A 15865-nucleotide genomic window follows, 5' to 3' on the forward strand; every position below is an offset into this window, starting at 1 on the left:
GGTGGCATGAGTTGTGAAATATTTTTCACGTGAAACAATTTTCACCTTGTCTTAAACGTTTACCAAACTCGTAACTCAGATATATATGATTATCTCCACGATCACATCGTAGACATATTATCCTCTTATCACGACGATCTTCAACTTCACTCTGAAATTACTTGAACCTTTTTCAATAATTCAGACCTGTGTTTCATCAAGTAAATACACTAGTATCTACTCAAATCATTTGTGAAGTATGAACATAATGATATCCACTGCATGCCTCAGTACTCATCGGACTGCACACATCAAAATGTATTACTTCCAACAAGTTACATTATTGTTCCATCTCACTGGAAAAAGAGGTCTTCGGTCATCTTGCCCATGTGGTATGATTTGCATGGCTCAAGTGATTCAAAAATAAAGTGAGTCAAACGATCCATCTGTATGGAGTTTCTTCTTGCGTTTATACCAACAGGCATGGTTTGCATGTCTCAAACGTTTCAAAAATGAGTGAGTACAAAGATCCATCAGCATGGAGATTCTTCATGCATTTTATACCAATATGACTCAAGCACCAGTGCCACAAATAAGTGGTACTATCATTACTACTTTGTATCTTTTGGCAACAATATTATGAACATGTGTATCACTACGATCGAGATTCAATAAACCATTCATTCTAGGTGCAAGACCATTTAAGGTATCATTCAAGTAAACAAAATAACCATTATTATCTTTAGATGAATGATCGTTTTTGCCATTAACATAATCCAATCATGACTATGCTCAACGCAAACACCAAATAACAATTAGTTAGGTTTAACACTAATCTCGATGGTAGAGGGAGCGTGCGATGTGTGATCATATCAACCTTGTAAACACTTCCAACACACATCGCCACCTCGCCTTTAGCTAGTCTCTGTTTATTCTGTAGCTTTTATTTCAAGTTACTAACACTTAGCAACCGAATCGGTATCTTATACCCTGGTCCTACTAGGAGTACTAGTAAAGTACACATCAATATCATGTATATCCAATATACTTTTGTCGACTTTGCCAACCTTCTCATCTACCAAGTGTGTAGGGTAGTTCCTCTTCAGTGACTATTCCCCTTATTACAGAAGCACTTAGTCTCGGTTATGGGTTCAACCTTGGGTCTCTTCACTAGAGCAGCAACTGGTTTGCCGTTCAATGAAGTACCCCTTCATGCCCTTTCCCTTCTTGAAACTAGCGGTTTCACAAACCATCAACAATTGATGCTCCTTTCGATTTCTACTTTCGCGGTGTCAAATATCGCGAATCGCTCAAGGATCATCATATCCATCCTTGATATGCTATAGTTCATAACGAAGCTTTAGTAGCTTGGTGTCAGTGACTTTGGAGAACTATCACTGTCTCATCTGGAAGATAAACTCCCACTCGACTCAAGCGATTGTAGCACTCAGACAATCTGAGCACATGCTCAACGATTGAGCTCTTCTCCTTTACTTTGCATACAAAGAATTTTGTCGGAGGTCTCACACCTCTCAACAAGGGCACGATCATGAAATCCCAATTTCATCTCTTGGATCATCACGTACGTCCCGCGATGTTCGAAACGTCTTTAATGCCTTAATACTAAGTTGTTCAAGCAACACGCACTGAACTATCATGTAGTTATCAAAAACATGTATGTCGGATGTTCACAACATCTACAGACATGCTTGGGGTTCAGCACACTGAGCGATGCATTAAAGACATAAGCCTTCTGCGTAGCAATGAGGACAATCCTCAGTTAACGGACCCAGTCCGCACAATTGCTACTTCTATCTTTCAACTAAGATTTCTCTAGGAACATATCAAATACCGTAGAGCTATATCGCAAGTTACATAATTTGCAAAGACCTATTTGACTATGTTCATGATAATTAAGTTCATCTGATGAACTCCCACTTAAATCGACACCCCTCTAGTCATCTAAGTGATACATGATCCATGTCGACTAACCCGTGTCCGATCATCACGTGAGACGGACTAGTCGTCATGGTGAGAAACTTCATGCTAATCGTATTCAACAATACGATTCATGTTCGACCTTTCGGTCTCTTGTATTCGAGGTCATGTCTGTACATGCTAAGCTCGTCGAGTCAACCTAAGTGTTTCACGTGTGTAACTCTGGCTTACACCCGTTGTATGCGAACTTTAGAATCTATCACACCCGATCATCACGTGGTGCTTCGAGACAACGATCCTTCGCAACGGTGCACACTTAGGGGAATATGATCTCGAAATTTTATGAGGGATCATCTTATTATGGTACCGTCGTTCTAAGCAATAAGATGAAAAACATGATAAACATCACATGCAATCATATAGTGACATGATATGGCCATTATCATCTTTGCTCTTTCGATCTCCATCTTCGGGCATCGCATGATCATCATTGTCACCGGTGTGACACCATGATCTCCATCATCGTGTATCCGTGAAGTCGTCACGCCAACTACTACTACTACTATAGCTAATCGTTAGCAATGAAGTAGAAGTAGTAAACACATGGTGTTGCATCTCATACAATAAATTAAGACAACTCCTATGGCTCTTGCCGGTTGTCATACTCAACGACATGCAAGTCGTGAATCCTATTATAATAACTTGATCATATCATACATCACACATGTAACATCACAACTTTGGCCATATCACATCACATGTCAAACCCTGCAAAAACAAGTTAGACGTCCTCTAATTGTTGTTGCAAGTTTTACGTGGCTGATTTGGGTTTCTAGCAAGAACACTTTCTTACCTACGTGATAGCCACAACGATGATATGCCAAAGCTATTTACCCTTCATAAGGACCCTTTTCATCAAATCCAATCCGACTAGAGTGGGAGAGACAGACAACCGCTAGCCACCTTTATGCACGGTGTGCATGTCGGCCGGTGGAACCTGTCTCACGTAAGCGTACGTGTAAGGTCGGTTCGGGCCGCTTCATCCCACAATACCACCGGAAAAGAATAAGACTAGTAGCGGGAAGCAATTGACAAATCAGCGCCCACAACCTTTTCTGTTCTACTCGTGCATGGAATCTACGCATAGAAAACCTGGCTCGGATGCCGCTGTTGGGTAACGTAGAATAAATTCAAAATTTTCCTACGCCATATTCAGATCTTCCTATGGAGAGACCAGCAACGACAGAGGGGAGAGTGCATCTTCATACATTTGAAGATCGCTAAGCGGAAGCGTTGCTAGAACGCGGTTGATGGAGTCGTACTCGCGGCGATTCAGATCGTGGTGTGATTCTGATCTAGTGCCGAATCACGGCACCTCCGCGTTCAACACACGTGCAGCCCGGTGACGTTTCCCGCGCCTTGGTCCAGCAAGGAGGAGGAAGAGGTTGGGGAAGATCTCTGGCAGCACGACGACGTGGTGTCGATGGAGAGACGAGGTCTCTCGGCAGGGCTTCGCCAAGTACCGTGGGAGAGGAGGAAGAAGAAGAGCAGGGCTGCACCGAGAGAGATGGAAAAACCGTGTCTTCAATGGCACCCCCCCCCCCGCTATATATAGGGGGAAGGGAGGGTGGCACCCCCTTTAGGGTTTCCCACCCTAAAGGGGGGCGGCAGCCGGCAGCCCTAGATGGGGTTGGAGGTGGCGGCCAGGAGGGGGAGAGGGGGTTGGCGCACCCCTGGTGGGCCTAAGGCCCACCTGACTTAGGGTTTCCCCCATTTCCCTCTCTAGGCGCCTTAGGCCCCTCGTGGGAGAGGAGGAAGAAGAAGAGCAGGGCTGCACCGAGAGAGATGGAAAAACCGTGTCTTCAATGGCACCCCCCCCCCGCTATATATAGGGGGAAGGGAGGGTGGCACCCCCTTTAGGGTTTCCCACCCTAAAGGGGGGCGGCAGCCGGCAGCCCTAGATGGGGCTGGAGGTGGCGGCCAGGAGGGGGAGAGGGGGTTGGCGCACCCCTGGTGGGCCTAAGGCCCACCTGACTTAGGGTTTCCCCCATTTCCCTCTCTAGGCGCCTTAGGCCCCTCGTGGGAGGCGCACCAGCCTACTCTGGGCTGGTTCCCTTCCACCTTTTGGCCCATGTCACCTTTTGTGGCTGGTGGCCCCTCCCGATGGACCTCCGAAACCCTTTCCGGTGGTCCCGGTGGTCCCGGTACGCTACCGGTGACGCCGAAACATTTCCGCAGTCCAAACCCGTCCAACCTATATATCAATCTTTACCTCCGGACCATTCCGGAGCCCCTCGTGACGTCCGGGATCTCGTCCGGGACTTCGAACAACCTTCGGTAACCTCGTATAACAATTCCCTATAACCCTAGCGTCATCGAACCTTAAGTGTGTAGACCCTACGGGTTCGGGAATCATGCAAACATGACCGAGACACTCTCCGGCCAATAACCATCAGCGGGATCTGGATACCCATGGTGGCTCCCACATGTTCCACGATGATCTCATCGGATGAACCACGATGTCAAGGATTCAATCAATCCCGTATACAATTCCCTTTGTCTGTCGGTATAGAACTTGCTCGAGATTCGATCATCGGTATACCTATACCTTGTTCAATCTCATTACCGGTAAGTCTCTTTACTCGTTCCATAGCACATTATACCATGACTAACTACTTAGTCACACTGAGCTCATTATGATGATGTTCTATCGAGTGGGCCGAGAGATACCTCTTCGTCACACGGAGTGACAAATCCCTATCTCGATTCGTACCAACCCAACAGACACTTTCAGAGATACCCGTAGTGCACCTTTATAGTCATCCAGTTACGTTGTGACGTTTGATACACCCAAAGCACTCCTACGGTATCCGGGAGTTGCACAATCTCACGGTCAAAGGAAAATACACTTGACATTAGAAAAGCTTTAGCATACGAACAATACGATCTAGTGCTATGCTTAGGATTGGGTCTTGTCCATCACATCATTCTCCCAATGATGTGATCCCATTATCAATGACATCTAATGTCCATGATCAGGAAACCATGATCATCTATTGATCAACGAGCTAGCCAACTAGAGGCTTGCTAGGGACACATTGTGATCTATTTATTCACACATGTATTATTGTTCCCTGTTAATGCAATTATAGCATGAACAATAGACGATTATCATGAACAAGGAAATATGATAAAAACTTTTTTATTATTGCCTCTAGGGCATATTTCCAACACTATCTACTGGTTCCAAATTATTTTTATAAAAATCTTAAAATAAACTAGGCATTATAAGGATCATTTTGCAAAAAGAAACACTAGAAAATAAGTTGTGGATCAAAAGTTATAGCTAAAACAGTTTCAGGGACTAATCTGTAATAAGAAATAACAGAAACACGGGCTAGCTTGAGATAAGTCAAAGCGCCCGAGGGGAAAGGCGTTTCCCCACAAGAAAACAACTTCTAACCGAATACGCTTTCTGCAACGACAGAGAGCTCCTGCGATCAAATTGGACAAGGGGTAAGAAAGGGGAGGAGCTCTTGGACGCGAATGGAAGTCTCTGGAGGTCCTACCGATACTTGCACGTCTCGGGAATGGCCGGATCCCGAAGCGGATCGGGCGGCCGGAGCTGGGGAAGAAGGTCCCTCGAGGACCTCCTCCTGGATCGGCTGGTGTTGAGGAGTGAAGGTGGAGTGTGGAGAGGTGCGAGATGGACTTCGAAGCTCGGGGGAGGGGTTATACTTATAGGCGCCGCGGGAGAAGCTTCGGCATTTACTCCGGCGAGCCGGTGAAGCGGGGGCTCGGGCAGGCGATTAGGTGGTGTGGGTCGCACCTAACCACCATGGGAGTCTCATTTTTGACAAGAGGGGAGTTGGTCATCGACGGAGAAAGCACGGCGACGACGTGGCCATTGATGAGCTCTGCGGTGGCAGAAACTGTGCTCTGAGCAGCTCGGTGCATGGCGACGGCTTTCGCAGCATGCACTGGCGATGGGGGACACGCGGAGGCTGCAAAGGCGATGGACGGTGCCGGGCGGTGCGGGGTTGCAACAGAGAAGCGTTGTTGCTGTTGCAGAGCCGCTGTCGGAGCTTGTGACTTTATGACCAATCTTTAAATAATACTTTGAATACCACCTTGGTCATCATATAAACTCCTTGAAACCAACACATGTACTTCAAGAAGTGCATATGAACAGATTCTTCGAATATAACTTAAGGCAACCATTAGTCCATAGGGATTGTCATCAATTACCAAAATCACATACGGAGAAATATGCTCTAACAACGCCCGACCGCGACTTGTTGTTTATTTTATGCCCGTTCTACAGTGTCGCTAAGACGCCCGACTGTGTTTTTATTTATTTATTTGATGCCCTGTATGAGGTGTCGCTTAGACGCCCGATGATGGTGATTTATTTACCCGTTTACCTTTCGAGGCGTCGCTCTAGACAACCGATCGGTGCAATTTATTTTTTTGTCTCGATATTTCGGGAGGATTATCGTCCGACTTATCCACTAACTTAACTGCTACTAACATATTTATCATGATTAATTATGACCTGAACCATGCATATTGAATAATTGTTGCATGCATTTTATCTTTTGTGCAAACTGTTTGCGAGTACTTTTCAAAATACTCACTGGCTTGTAGATGTAGCCAGATATGGATGAAGGAGACCTCATGGATGAAGAATTCGATAGCGAGTCCGACGTCTAGAGGAGTCCAAGTCAGTCTTATGGTTTGGAGTCCATCGCTGTATTATTTCACCGCTTCCGCCACTTCGAATAAATTGTCAAGCCTCACTCTGACGCTTGGCGCGTAGTAGTACTTGTCATGTCATATTACTCTGATGTGACGTGCCCCTTTTTATTACGAGCAATAGAGTTGTTCCATTACCTGTGTAACATATCCATCTGTGTGAGACTTGGACATGTTGTAATAAATTGTAGAGAGGCCTCCACTTTACTCTGTTTAATATCAAGTACTACTGGTTTTCTGTATCAAGATGAGTCTATCAGTGAAAAAAAAATCTACACTGGTGACATTTATGACTGATTTCCAATAAATCATTTTTATTTAGAAACCGGTCCTCACAATGGGTGACAACAAAATCTCCAGATCGGTTCACCTCCTCCTTGTATATAGGCATAGTGGCGGCCTCATATGATTTTACCGGTGCCGATTTGTTGTTTTATTTCTCTTTATGTTGGACTTGTTGCCTTCTAACTATACAGAAACCGGGTGCCGTTCAATTTGATTTTTACCCTCTTGATGCTACTTGTTGAGTTAATAAAAGTATCCTTTATTAAAGAAAATATCCAACAATTGGTACACCTCTCTCGCCCGATCACTGTTGCTTTGAAAAACAACTAGCAAAAAGACTCGTGCGTTGCAATGGGAGAAAAACAATTATAATCTCCAATGGTGTTGATCATATTATGTCTTTAAAATATTAGAACATTTCTTGAAATGCATGAACTTTTTTGAATTAGCAAACGTTTTTTTCAATTGCACTAAAAAATAACACACAAACTTTTTTCGAAATCATGGACTTTTATTGTTTTCATCAAAATTGTTCTCAAAATTATAAACATTTTTGTGAATATGCGAATATTTTTACAAAAATCCTGAGCATTTTTTAAATTCACAAACATTTTATATTTTCTTCAAACTTTTATTTCAAAATTCCCAGTTTTATAAATTGCAAAAAATTTCGAAGTTTTAAATTATTTAAACTAAAAAATGAAACTAAAAAATGAGACTAAAAGCAGAGGCACGAACTGTTTTTAAGATTTTTACACGGACTTTTGTTTAAAATCGTTGACTTTTTTATTTTATGGACATTTTCTCAAAGTTTAAACATTTGTTTATATGCAGACATTTTTCAAAACTCCTGAGTAGTTTTTGAATTCTAAAAAAAATTATGTTTTTTTGAATATTTTATTTCAAAATTCTCAGTTTCTTAAAATTGAGAAAAGTTGTTTGAAGTTCTAAATTATTTAAAGTAGAAAAACAAAATGAAACTGAAAACAAAACTAAAAAAACTAAACTAAAAAAACAGGCGCCCACGGATGGGTCGGCCCAAACAAGTGTGCTGCATCTTTTTCCAACGCCCAGAGCGTAATATAGGAGGTGCCTACATGGGTCGGTCCAGTCCAGAGATTTTCCTGTTTGAAACGTTTTTTATGACTTATAGATGGCATTGATGGGTAATTTTAGTCAATTTTAAGGGCTATTTGGATGACGTACGGAAGAAGCACTATTTGCTTTATTAGTACTAGAAAAAAACCCGTGCGTTGCAACGGAAGAGAAAATAACACACGCTTTGAACGTAATATATTAGCACATTTGTGTTGTCGACGATGGCCTCACTGCTCACACAACGAAAACGTGTTTGAATGTACAATCACTCGGAATAAGATAAGAAATATGTTGTTTCTCCCCACGAGATTTTCCAAAGGTGTGCATGTGTGATTAACGATGTTTTCTTTCCTCTCAATTTGGTTTTAATTTAATGGATATTTATTGCAATTCGTATGGTCGTCGAAAAGAGAGAAAAAAAAGACAGTGCATTATAGATTAAGTTTGCACCAAAAATAATATTTAAGAAGTATTCAACAGCTAAAAATAACATCCTATTTAGATTATACACTTTTTTCAATCAAATTTCATATATAACATGTTAAAATCGGAGTTACGGTTTAAAAGATATGGATAGTTTTGTTTTAGATAAAATATGGATTGATTAACTGAAAAGTGAGATTTTTTTTGTTAAAACAAAAAAACTGACTTAAATAGGGACGACGTATTGATTACCTGAAATATCAAGGAGTTTTCTGTAAAATGCAAAAAAGCTGGTTTGGCGCCGACTAAAAGATGGACCGCGGGTTGATTATCTAAAACTGTGAGGAATTTTTTGTAAAAGGACAGAAAACGGTTCGTTCTAACTGAAAGTTGAACTGCGGGTTAATTAACTGAAACTACGAGGGCTTTTCTGCAAAATGACCGATGAAGGGCGACAGAAACGCTGCGCGTTTTATTATTAGGGGAGATTATTATTATTATTATTATTATTATATTATTAGTAGGTAAGATAAGATAAGATAGGCTGGTTAACATATTGTACTTCCGAAGTTTCTTTTTAGAACCTTCCGACAAAGTAGTACCCAACTCATTTGTTCTCATTAAGCCCAAAATACCAGTTTAACACAGCTCATGACAAGCGGATTAAGCCCAAAATACCAGTTCAACACATAGACAGCCCATTACCCTCAATAAAAAACACGTAAACAGCCCATTAAGCCGAACACAACTCATTTGTCTGGACCACAACCCGACACCCAAACCAAGCCCACGCTCGCCGAGTTGCTTGTGTCTCCGCCGCCGCCGACGACGAGCACACCCGCAGGCGCAGATCTGAGATTGAGTGAGTGTGTGAGAGAGAAATCGGTGGATATGGCCGGGAGGCTGACTGCGATGGGATCCCGCATCATGGGCGGCCACGGCGCAGCCGCACGGGCCGCGGCCTCCGCTCTCCGCAACCGCGCCGGCATGGGCCTCCCCGCCGGCAGGCACATCGTCCCCGACAAGCCCGTAAGCTAGGAGACCCCCGCCTCCCCCGCCCTCTATGTGTTTGTGTGATCTCCATCTCTAATCGGTTCCATTTCGGATTGGTGATTTTTGCGTCGCAGCTGCCTGTGAACGACGAGCTGGTGTGGGACAATGGCACACCCTTCCCTGAGCCCTGCGTCGACCGCCTCGCGCCGCACATCGGCAAGGTCTGTTGACCCCCCCCCCCCCCCTACTGCTGCAATACAGAAGACCGCACCCACTGCAATTTGGTGCGTTGCACCGGATCACATGCGTCTGTATTGGTTTGATTCTGGTGTGTTTTGGTTGGACAGTACGAGGCTTTGGCGTGGCTGTGTGGAGGTCTGAGCTTCTTCGCCGCTCTCGGCCTGGCCGCTGTTGTGAATGACAAGGCCTCCAAGATGCCATATGTGAGTTTCCAGTGCCACTACTTCTACTGCCTTGTGATTATACAATTCCCATTGTTTGTTTATTAGAGATCATCCTTGTAGTGTTTGTTTGCGCTATGATTTAAAGGAAAAATTCCTGCAAAAAGAAAAAAGATTCAAGGCAGACTTGCCGTATGCCACTGTGCAAAAATATTGTTGCTAAGATGGTAGTATGAACTTTGGGTCATTGTGAGAACATTCCAATCGTTAATTTTAGGCTAGAGTTGCAATTGTTATGAATTGAAGTAATTTTGCACAATTTACCTAAACTAGACCTGAAAGGCAGTGCAAACCCCGTCAATAGAGTTAACTGCAAATACAGTACATTTTGGCGTTTTGTTGTTGCTGTTGCATCTAGGCTTGTAGATGGAAGTATTATTATAGTGTATGATCATCACCATATTTTCTTTGTGGATTATTGGTTGTGATTTGTGTTCTAGCTATCTTGCATGATCTAAATTGTTTCTTGTTAGCAGTTTATATACTGAGAAAATTAAAGACTGCAAGTCGAAATTGATTAATTGAATTAGAACAGAGTTAATGGACCTGAGTTGGTGCAAAATATGGTCTCCACTGTTCCTTGCAACAATCAAAATATAGAGCTTCCTTGATTTCTGATGCATCTACGGGGGCGTTCGTTGTGGGCTTGTGGTATTCTTTTCTTTTCAGATGAACTGCAATTAATCATCTAACTCTCTGATAATAAATTCAGATATTTGCCACCTCATTGCTTAGCAAGTTGTTTTACTGCCTTCAAGTCTTCAACTGGCACTGATTGCTTAAACTTCCCATGGAGGACCTCACTTTAGGAAAAAGTCCGCATTACACTCTCAAACTATTGGCTGTGCTCATGTACCCCCTTAACCAATTTTTGGGGTCATTCAACTCCCTGATTAATTTGAGATCCACTTAGCCCCCTAAACTAAAGTCAGTGCTTCCCAGGCAGGTGTTTTATAATCTTGGTTTGACATGTAGTCACATGGCACACCATCACCAGCCACAGCTCCTTTCCTCCATTCAGTTGATTTAAACGGGAATATTTCAAGGAGACAGAGTGCAGTGACATGGTGGAGGAAGAGGGGTAGGAATTAAGATTCCAGTGGTTGCTAGAGATACCACGGGACATCCAAGTGCTAGCTACCTTAGAGACGTGCCAGTCGGGGTGTCCTAGTGATAGGATCCATCAAGCAGGTTGGTCGTGTCCTTGGCCTTGAACAGCAGATGGAAGCGACGCATATTTTCACGCCACATCATTTCCAGGAGCTCCTATATGATACCCTTGTTGACCTTCTGGAAAAAAAAACCCAGTATGTTGTCATGAACCAGTGCTTGTTCTGTCAGATCACCGTGGCAGAGCAGCACTGCAGAAACGCCTAGTAGCCGTCTGCTGGTGGCTGGTTAGCTAGCGCTGAAGCTAGATATTCAAATTCACTACGGTGAGCTGTAAATACATCTTACCTGTTAGCATCATTGTTTATAAGGTGGTAAGGCGATCTAAGGCGAGTACCAACCGCCCTAATGCGCAAGCGCCTAACGCGGGCATAATTGCAAGGCGTTGCCAGGGCGCCTTGCCACCTAAGCGTCCAAGGTGGGACACCTTATAAGCTATGGTTAGCATGCACGTGCTTTGGCTGATCAAAGGTAGCTGTGCCAATTCTGGATGCAAGGAAGTTACAAAGAGTGTCTTGTGCATGGTAGAAAGTCACATCATCAATAACCTCTGCTTTCTCGTTTTGTGGTGCAAACCCTGCCATGTCATCACTAATCCTGGTATAGGGGGTTAAGTAGACCTCAGATTCTTCATCAGACGGTTAATTGAGCCTAGAAATTGTTTTAAGTCTTAGAGCAGTTAGTATTTTGGTACACCCTTAAACCTTATATGTATGTCAGGCCTTAGATATTTGTGTTGATCACCTTAGGTAGGATTAGACTAGTCCATCTTCAGTTCATCATAGATAGGATTAGAGCACGACTGGTAGGATGGAAGGGGAGGCTGCTGCCTCTAGTGGGGAGGCCGGTGCTGGTGCGCTGTGTGCTCTCCGCCATGCCAACCTTTGCCCTCACGGTTCTGCGTGCGCCCAATAAGTTCTTCAATAACATCGATAAGGCGAGACGGCGGTTCTTGTGGGCGCAAGATGAGGAGGCCACCGGAGGAAAATGCAAAGTAGCATGGAAGATGGTCACCGCGCCGGAGCGCTGCGGAGGGCTCGACATCCACGACCTGTCAAAGTTTGCATCGGTTCTGTGGCTCCGATGGCTGTGGCTTTCCTGGAGGCAGCCGATCCGGCCGTGGGTTGGCACGGGCACACCCTGTGATGACGCGGACCGGGCCAGGTTCGCGGCTGCAACGGCAGTCACCATCGGAAACGGGAAAACAACGTCCTTCTAGGGCTGTTCATGGCTAGGAGGCCGACAACTTCGTCTGGCCTATCCCGCAGTTTTCGCATGCTCAATTAGAAAGAACAGATCGGTGCGCGAGGCGCTCCAGGGTGACAGATGGATAATGGACCTACTCCACAGCGACTACAATTCCATCCTGCCTCAAGTGGTGCAACTAGCAAGGGAGATCAGAGATGCTGCCATCGTGCTCGACGTGGGTGTGCAGGACGAGATCCGCTGGACTATATGCGCCCTGGGACAGTATTCTGCACAGTCCGCCTACAATGCCCATTTCAGAGACCAGCCGGCAACAAGCTTCAGGGCAGCTATCTGGAAGATCTGGGCGCTAGGGAAAATCAAAATGTTCCTCTGGATGCTGCATTTGGATAGGCTATGGTGCAATGACAGGCTGTAAAGACGGGGATGGGAGAGCAACTACTTTTGTATGCTGTGTGTGAGGAACCTGGAAACCTTGGTGCACCTGATCTGGGAGTGCCCGATCGCCATCCAGGTCTGGAACAAGGCGGCCTCATGGATCGGCTGTCAGGCTCTCGTGCATGGCGTGGAGAGCAGGGGCAGGACGACGGCCGAGCGCGTCCAGATAATAATCCAAAAGGCACCTACAAGTGTCAGAAAGGGCATCAAAACCATGATCGCGCTCATTGCCTGGCAAATTTGGCTGGAACAGTGCGCTTGCACATTCAAGGAGAAGACGGCAAGCGCGCACAACATCATTCAAGCCTGCCGTCGAGACATGGAACAATGGAGGATTGCAGGAGCCAGCTGCATCGAGCACCCTTTCGGGGACGTACCGTGAGATATTACCCTAGAATGCACCGGCCAGCTTAGAGCTCTCCTAGCTGGCTTGTAACACCCCCCCCCCCCCCCCAAATTCTTTCTTCCGACCCACTGATCACTTGATCAAACTGTTTGTCGCCCTCTTTGTGCTAATGATGTGAAACGCCAGCCAAAGCTGGGTCTTTCTTAGATATTTCTGTTGAGTTCCTTATTCTGATTTTGGCCTGACACAACCTTGCATTTCCCCAAAATTTGATGTCTGGAATCTGTTACTGGATATATACTGGTGGTTGCTGAGTCTAGATGATCCATTTATTCTGATAACTGTGAAGTTTATTATCATTGCTGTATGTTACTCTATTGGCTCAAACAATTGGATAGCCATGTGTCAAACCTTTCAATCTCTGAGCTATAATGCCTCCTTGGTATGCAAAGTTCATACCCACGTCAGAAGGTGTTAGTATTAGCATCATGGGATACTCATGATATTAAGCAATCTGTTATATCCTTCAAAGTCTTGGAGGATTTTTCATCTATGATTGTTACCTTATGTGCTATACACGTGTGGAAACAAAAAGTTTGGTACTCTCCTGAAGGTTACAGCAGTCAGTAAAGCTATCTGTTAAGCTTATGCCCTTTGTCCTAGAAGAAATTCCTTAATATGTCATATCATCCCAATCCTACTTTTTTGGAATCCTGCAAACGTAAAAGGCCCTAAAATTAACCATCTGTTTAAACTTAATCTTATAGTAACTACAGATGCCAACTTGACTTTGCTCTCCCTTGTAAATGGTATCTGTTATAACTCTTAGGGCACCCCGCCCCCGCCGCCGCTTGGGGGCGCTCAGGTTCCCAAACGCCTTTTTCAAATCGGAATCGGACCAAATTCGACGAAATTTAGGCGATTTCATTAAAATTTGTACAAATTTAGGCGATTTCGGACGAAATTTAGGTTTATGGTGAGGTTGCCGCCACAGTTGTGACGGTGCTCTAACGTCTCCTGGGGCTCGGCCTTCACGGTGGCGAGCGGCGGCATCGTGCCGGAGGAGGACCCCGCCATTCGCCTCGGCAGCCACCAGCTGCTGCTCCGGCGCGAGAGCGACGGCGCCGGGTGCTCCAACGGCGTCTTGTTGCCGCCCTCGATGTGCTCGAGGACAGGGTGCGCCCCACCACTGACGGCGGCCGTTGGAGTTGTGACGCCCCTCTCGCGTCGGAAACCCGTTGGTGGAGGCGAGCTGGTCGGCGTGGCGGCGATGGAAGTACGTCGTCCATAGAGGGAGGTTGTCGGCGGCGTATCTTTCTTCGTGCCGCGCGTGCAAAGAGGCCCGGATGCGAGCGATCTCGTCACGACGTTCCGCGACGGATGGTGGAAGGGGGCACGGGAACTCCTCCGACGCTCAGCCTCTAGGCGCCCGGCACGTGCCTGTCTGGCGGCGTCGGGTAGTTGGCCTCGTAAAGGACTCGCGCCTCCCATTCGTGTAGCGACCGGCTGCCGAAGCCGTTGCCGGCCGCTCCGTTGCCGGGGAATCGCTCCGCCATGGTTTCGGAAAGAAAACTGACGGTGGATAGGAGAGATGGGAGAAGAGGATGGTGGAGTGAGTGTGCGGCGAGCGGCGGCGACGCGCCGATTTTATAGCGGGGAAGGGGCGGGAGCGGTGTGCACGTGTGGCGGAAAAGGGCGGGGCGTGCAGCGGCATGCCATCATTGCGCCGCCAGACCTTGGAATCCGGCGCATTTAACTGGCGCGGGAGCCAAGGCGATGAGGAGGACGGACGTTCTTGGCGACGCCCAGTCTAGCTGACTCGACAGATCCAGGCGGGAGGGATTTGGCGCGCGTTGTTTTCGCGACAAATTTCTTTTCCCCGGCGCCCCCCGACGCGTTGTGTTTGGCCTGGGTCCGCCGGCGACAATTTCGGCCCAAACCGGCGAAAAACGAGGTCATGGGAGCGCGACTGGGCGCATTTTTTTGCGCCGGCGCCGGCGCCAAAAAAGGGCCTGGGGGCCAGTCAGTACAAATGTACAATGGCATGCCATTTTCAGCCAAAAGCTAATATGGTGACAAACTGACACGTGGGTAATGAACGGTGCCTATGATTTGTGAATGCAGACCTGAAAACTATCTAAATTTGTTTTAAATTGGTAAAGAAGGATGCCTGTTTATTTTGCTGAACAAGCTAACTAAACTCATCATGCTTTCTCTTGCAGACACCAAAAGTCTACCCGTACGACAATTTGAGAGTGGAACTTGGTGACAGATCATAAAATATTTCCCCCCACCTTTTCAAGTGTTGCGAGGAACTGAACTCAGCACGCCTCCTTCCATTGGAGAAAACAGGGAAATCTTGCTGTTTATGATGGTGTTTGTTGTTGTTTGCCATGTTACAAACATTGGTCTTGTGGTCCGAATCGAGATAATCGATCCCAGTCATTCCATATCTATGCAATGATCCATGTAATAAACAATTGGGCATCCTGTTGATTTCAGATCAATTGACGATGGAACTCTTTGGACTTCTTTTCAAGCTACTTTCAATCATATTCTGTTTTCATAATCATAATGTTCAGTGTGGTGGATTTCTGCATTTAACTCAGACAATGGCAAAACTATGGTACGTATTCCCCCGTCACAAATAAGTGTCTCAAATTTAGTTACAGGGAAGGAGGGAGTAGAACTGCATGTAATATTGTCTACTTGGTCAGCAACGTCCATACCCCCATTCTAATTCGTTTGGAAAGCACGGTGTCCATAGGGCATA

General features: G+C 45.6%; 1 protein-coding gene across 1 annotated transcript; it reads left to right on the forward strand.

Annotated features, from left to right (window-relative positions):
- Window positions 1–9242: 9242 nt before the first annotated feature.
- On the forward strand, window positions 9243–15661 carry LOC123438352 (NADH dehydrogenase [ubiquinone] 1 beta subcomplex subunit 8, mitochondrial). Its single transcript, XM_045115771.1, has 4 exons — window positions 9243–9507; window positions 9606–9692; window positions 9819–9914; window positions 15315–15661. Exons 1-4 carry the CDS (start codon window positions 9370–9372, stop codon window positions 15369–15371), a joined length of 378 nt encoding a protein of 125 aa, XP_044971706.1. The 5' UTR covers window positions 9243–9369; the 3' UTR covers window positions 15372–15661.
- Window positions 15662–15865: the final 204 nt, after the last annotated feature.

Source organism: Hordeum vulgare, chromosome 1H (assembly GCF_904849725.1).
Source record: "Hordeum vulgare subsp. vulgare chromosome 1H, MorexV3_pseudomolecules_assembly, whole genome shotgun sequence".
NCBI lineage: Eukaryota > Viridiplantae > Streptophyta > Magnoliopsida > Poales > Poaceae > Hordeum > Hordeum vulgare.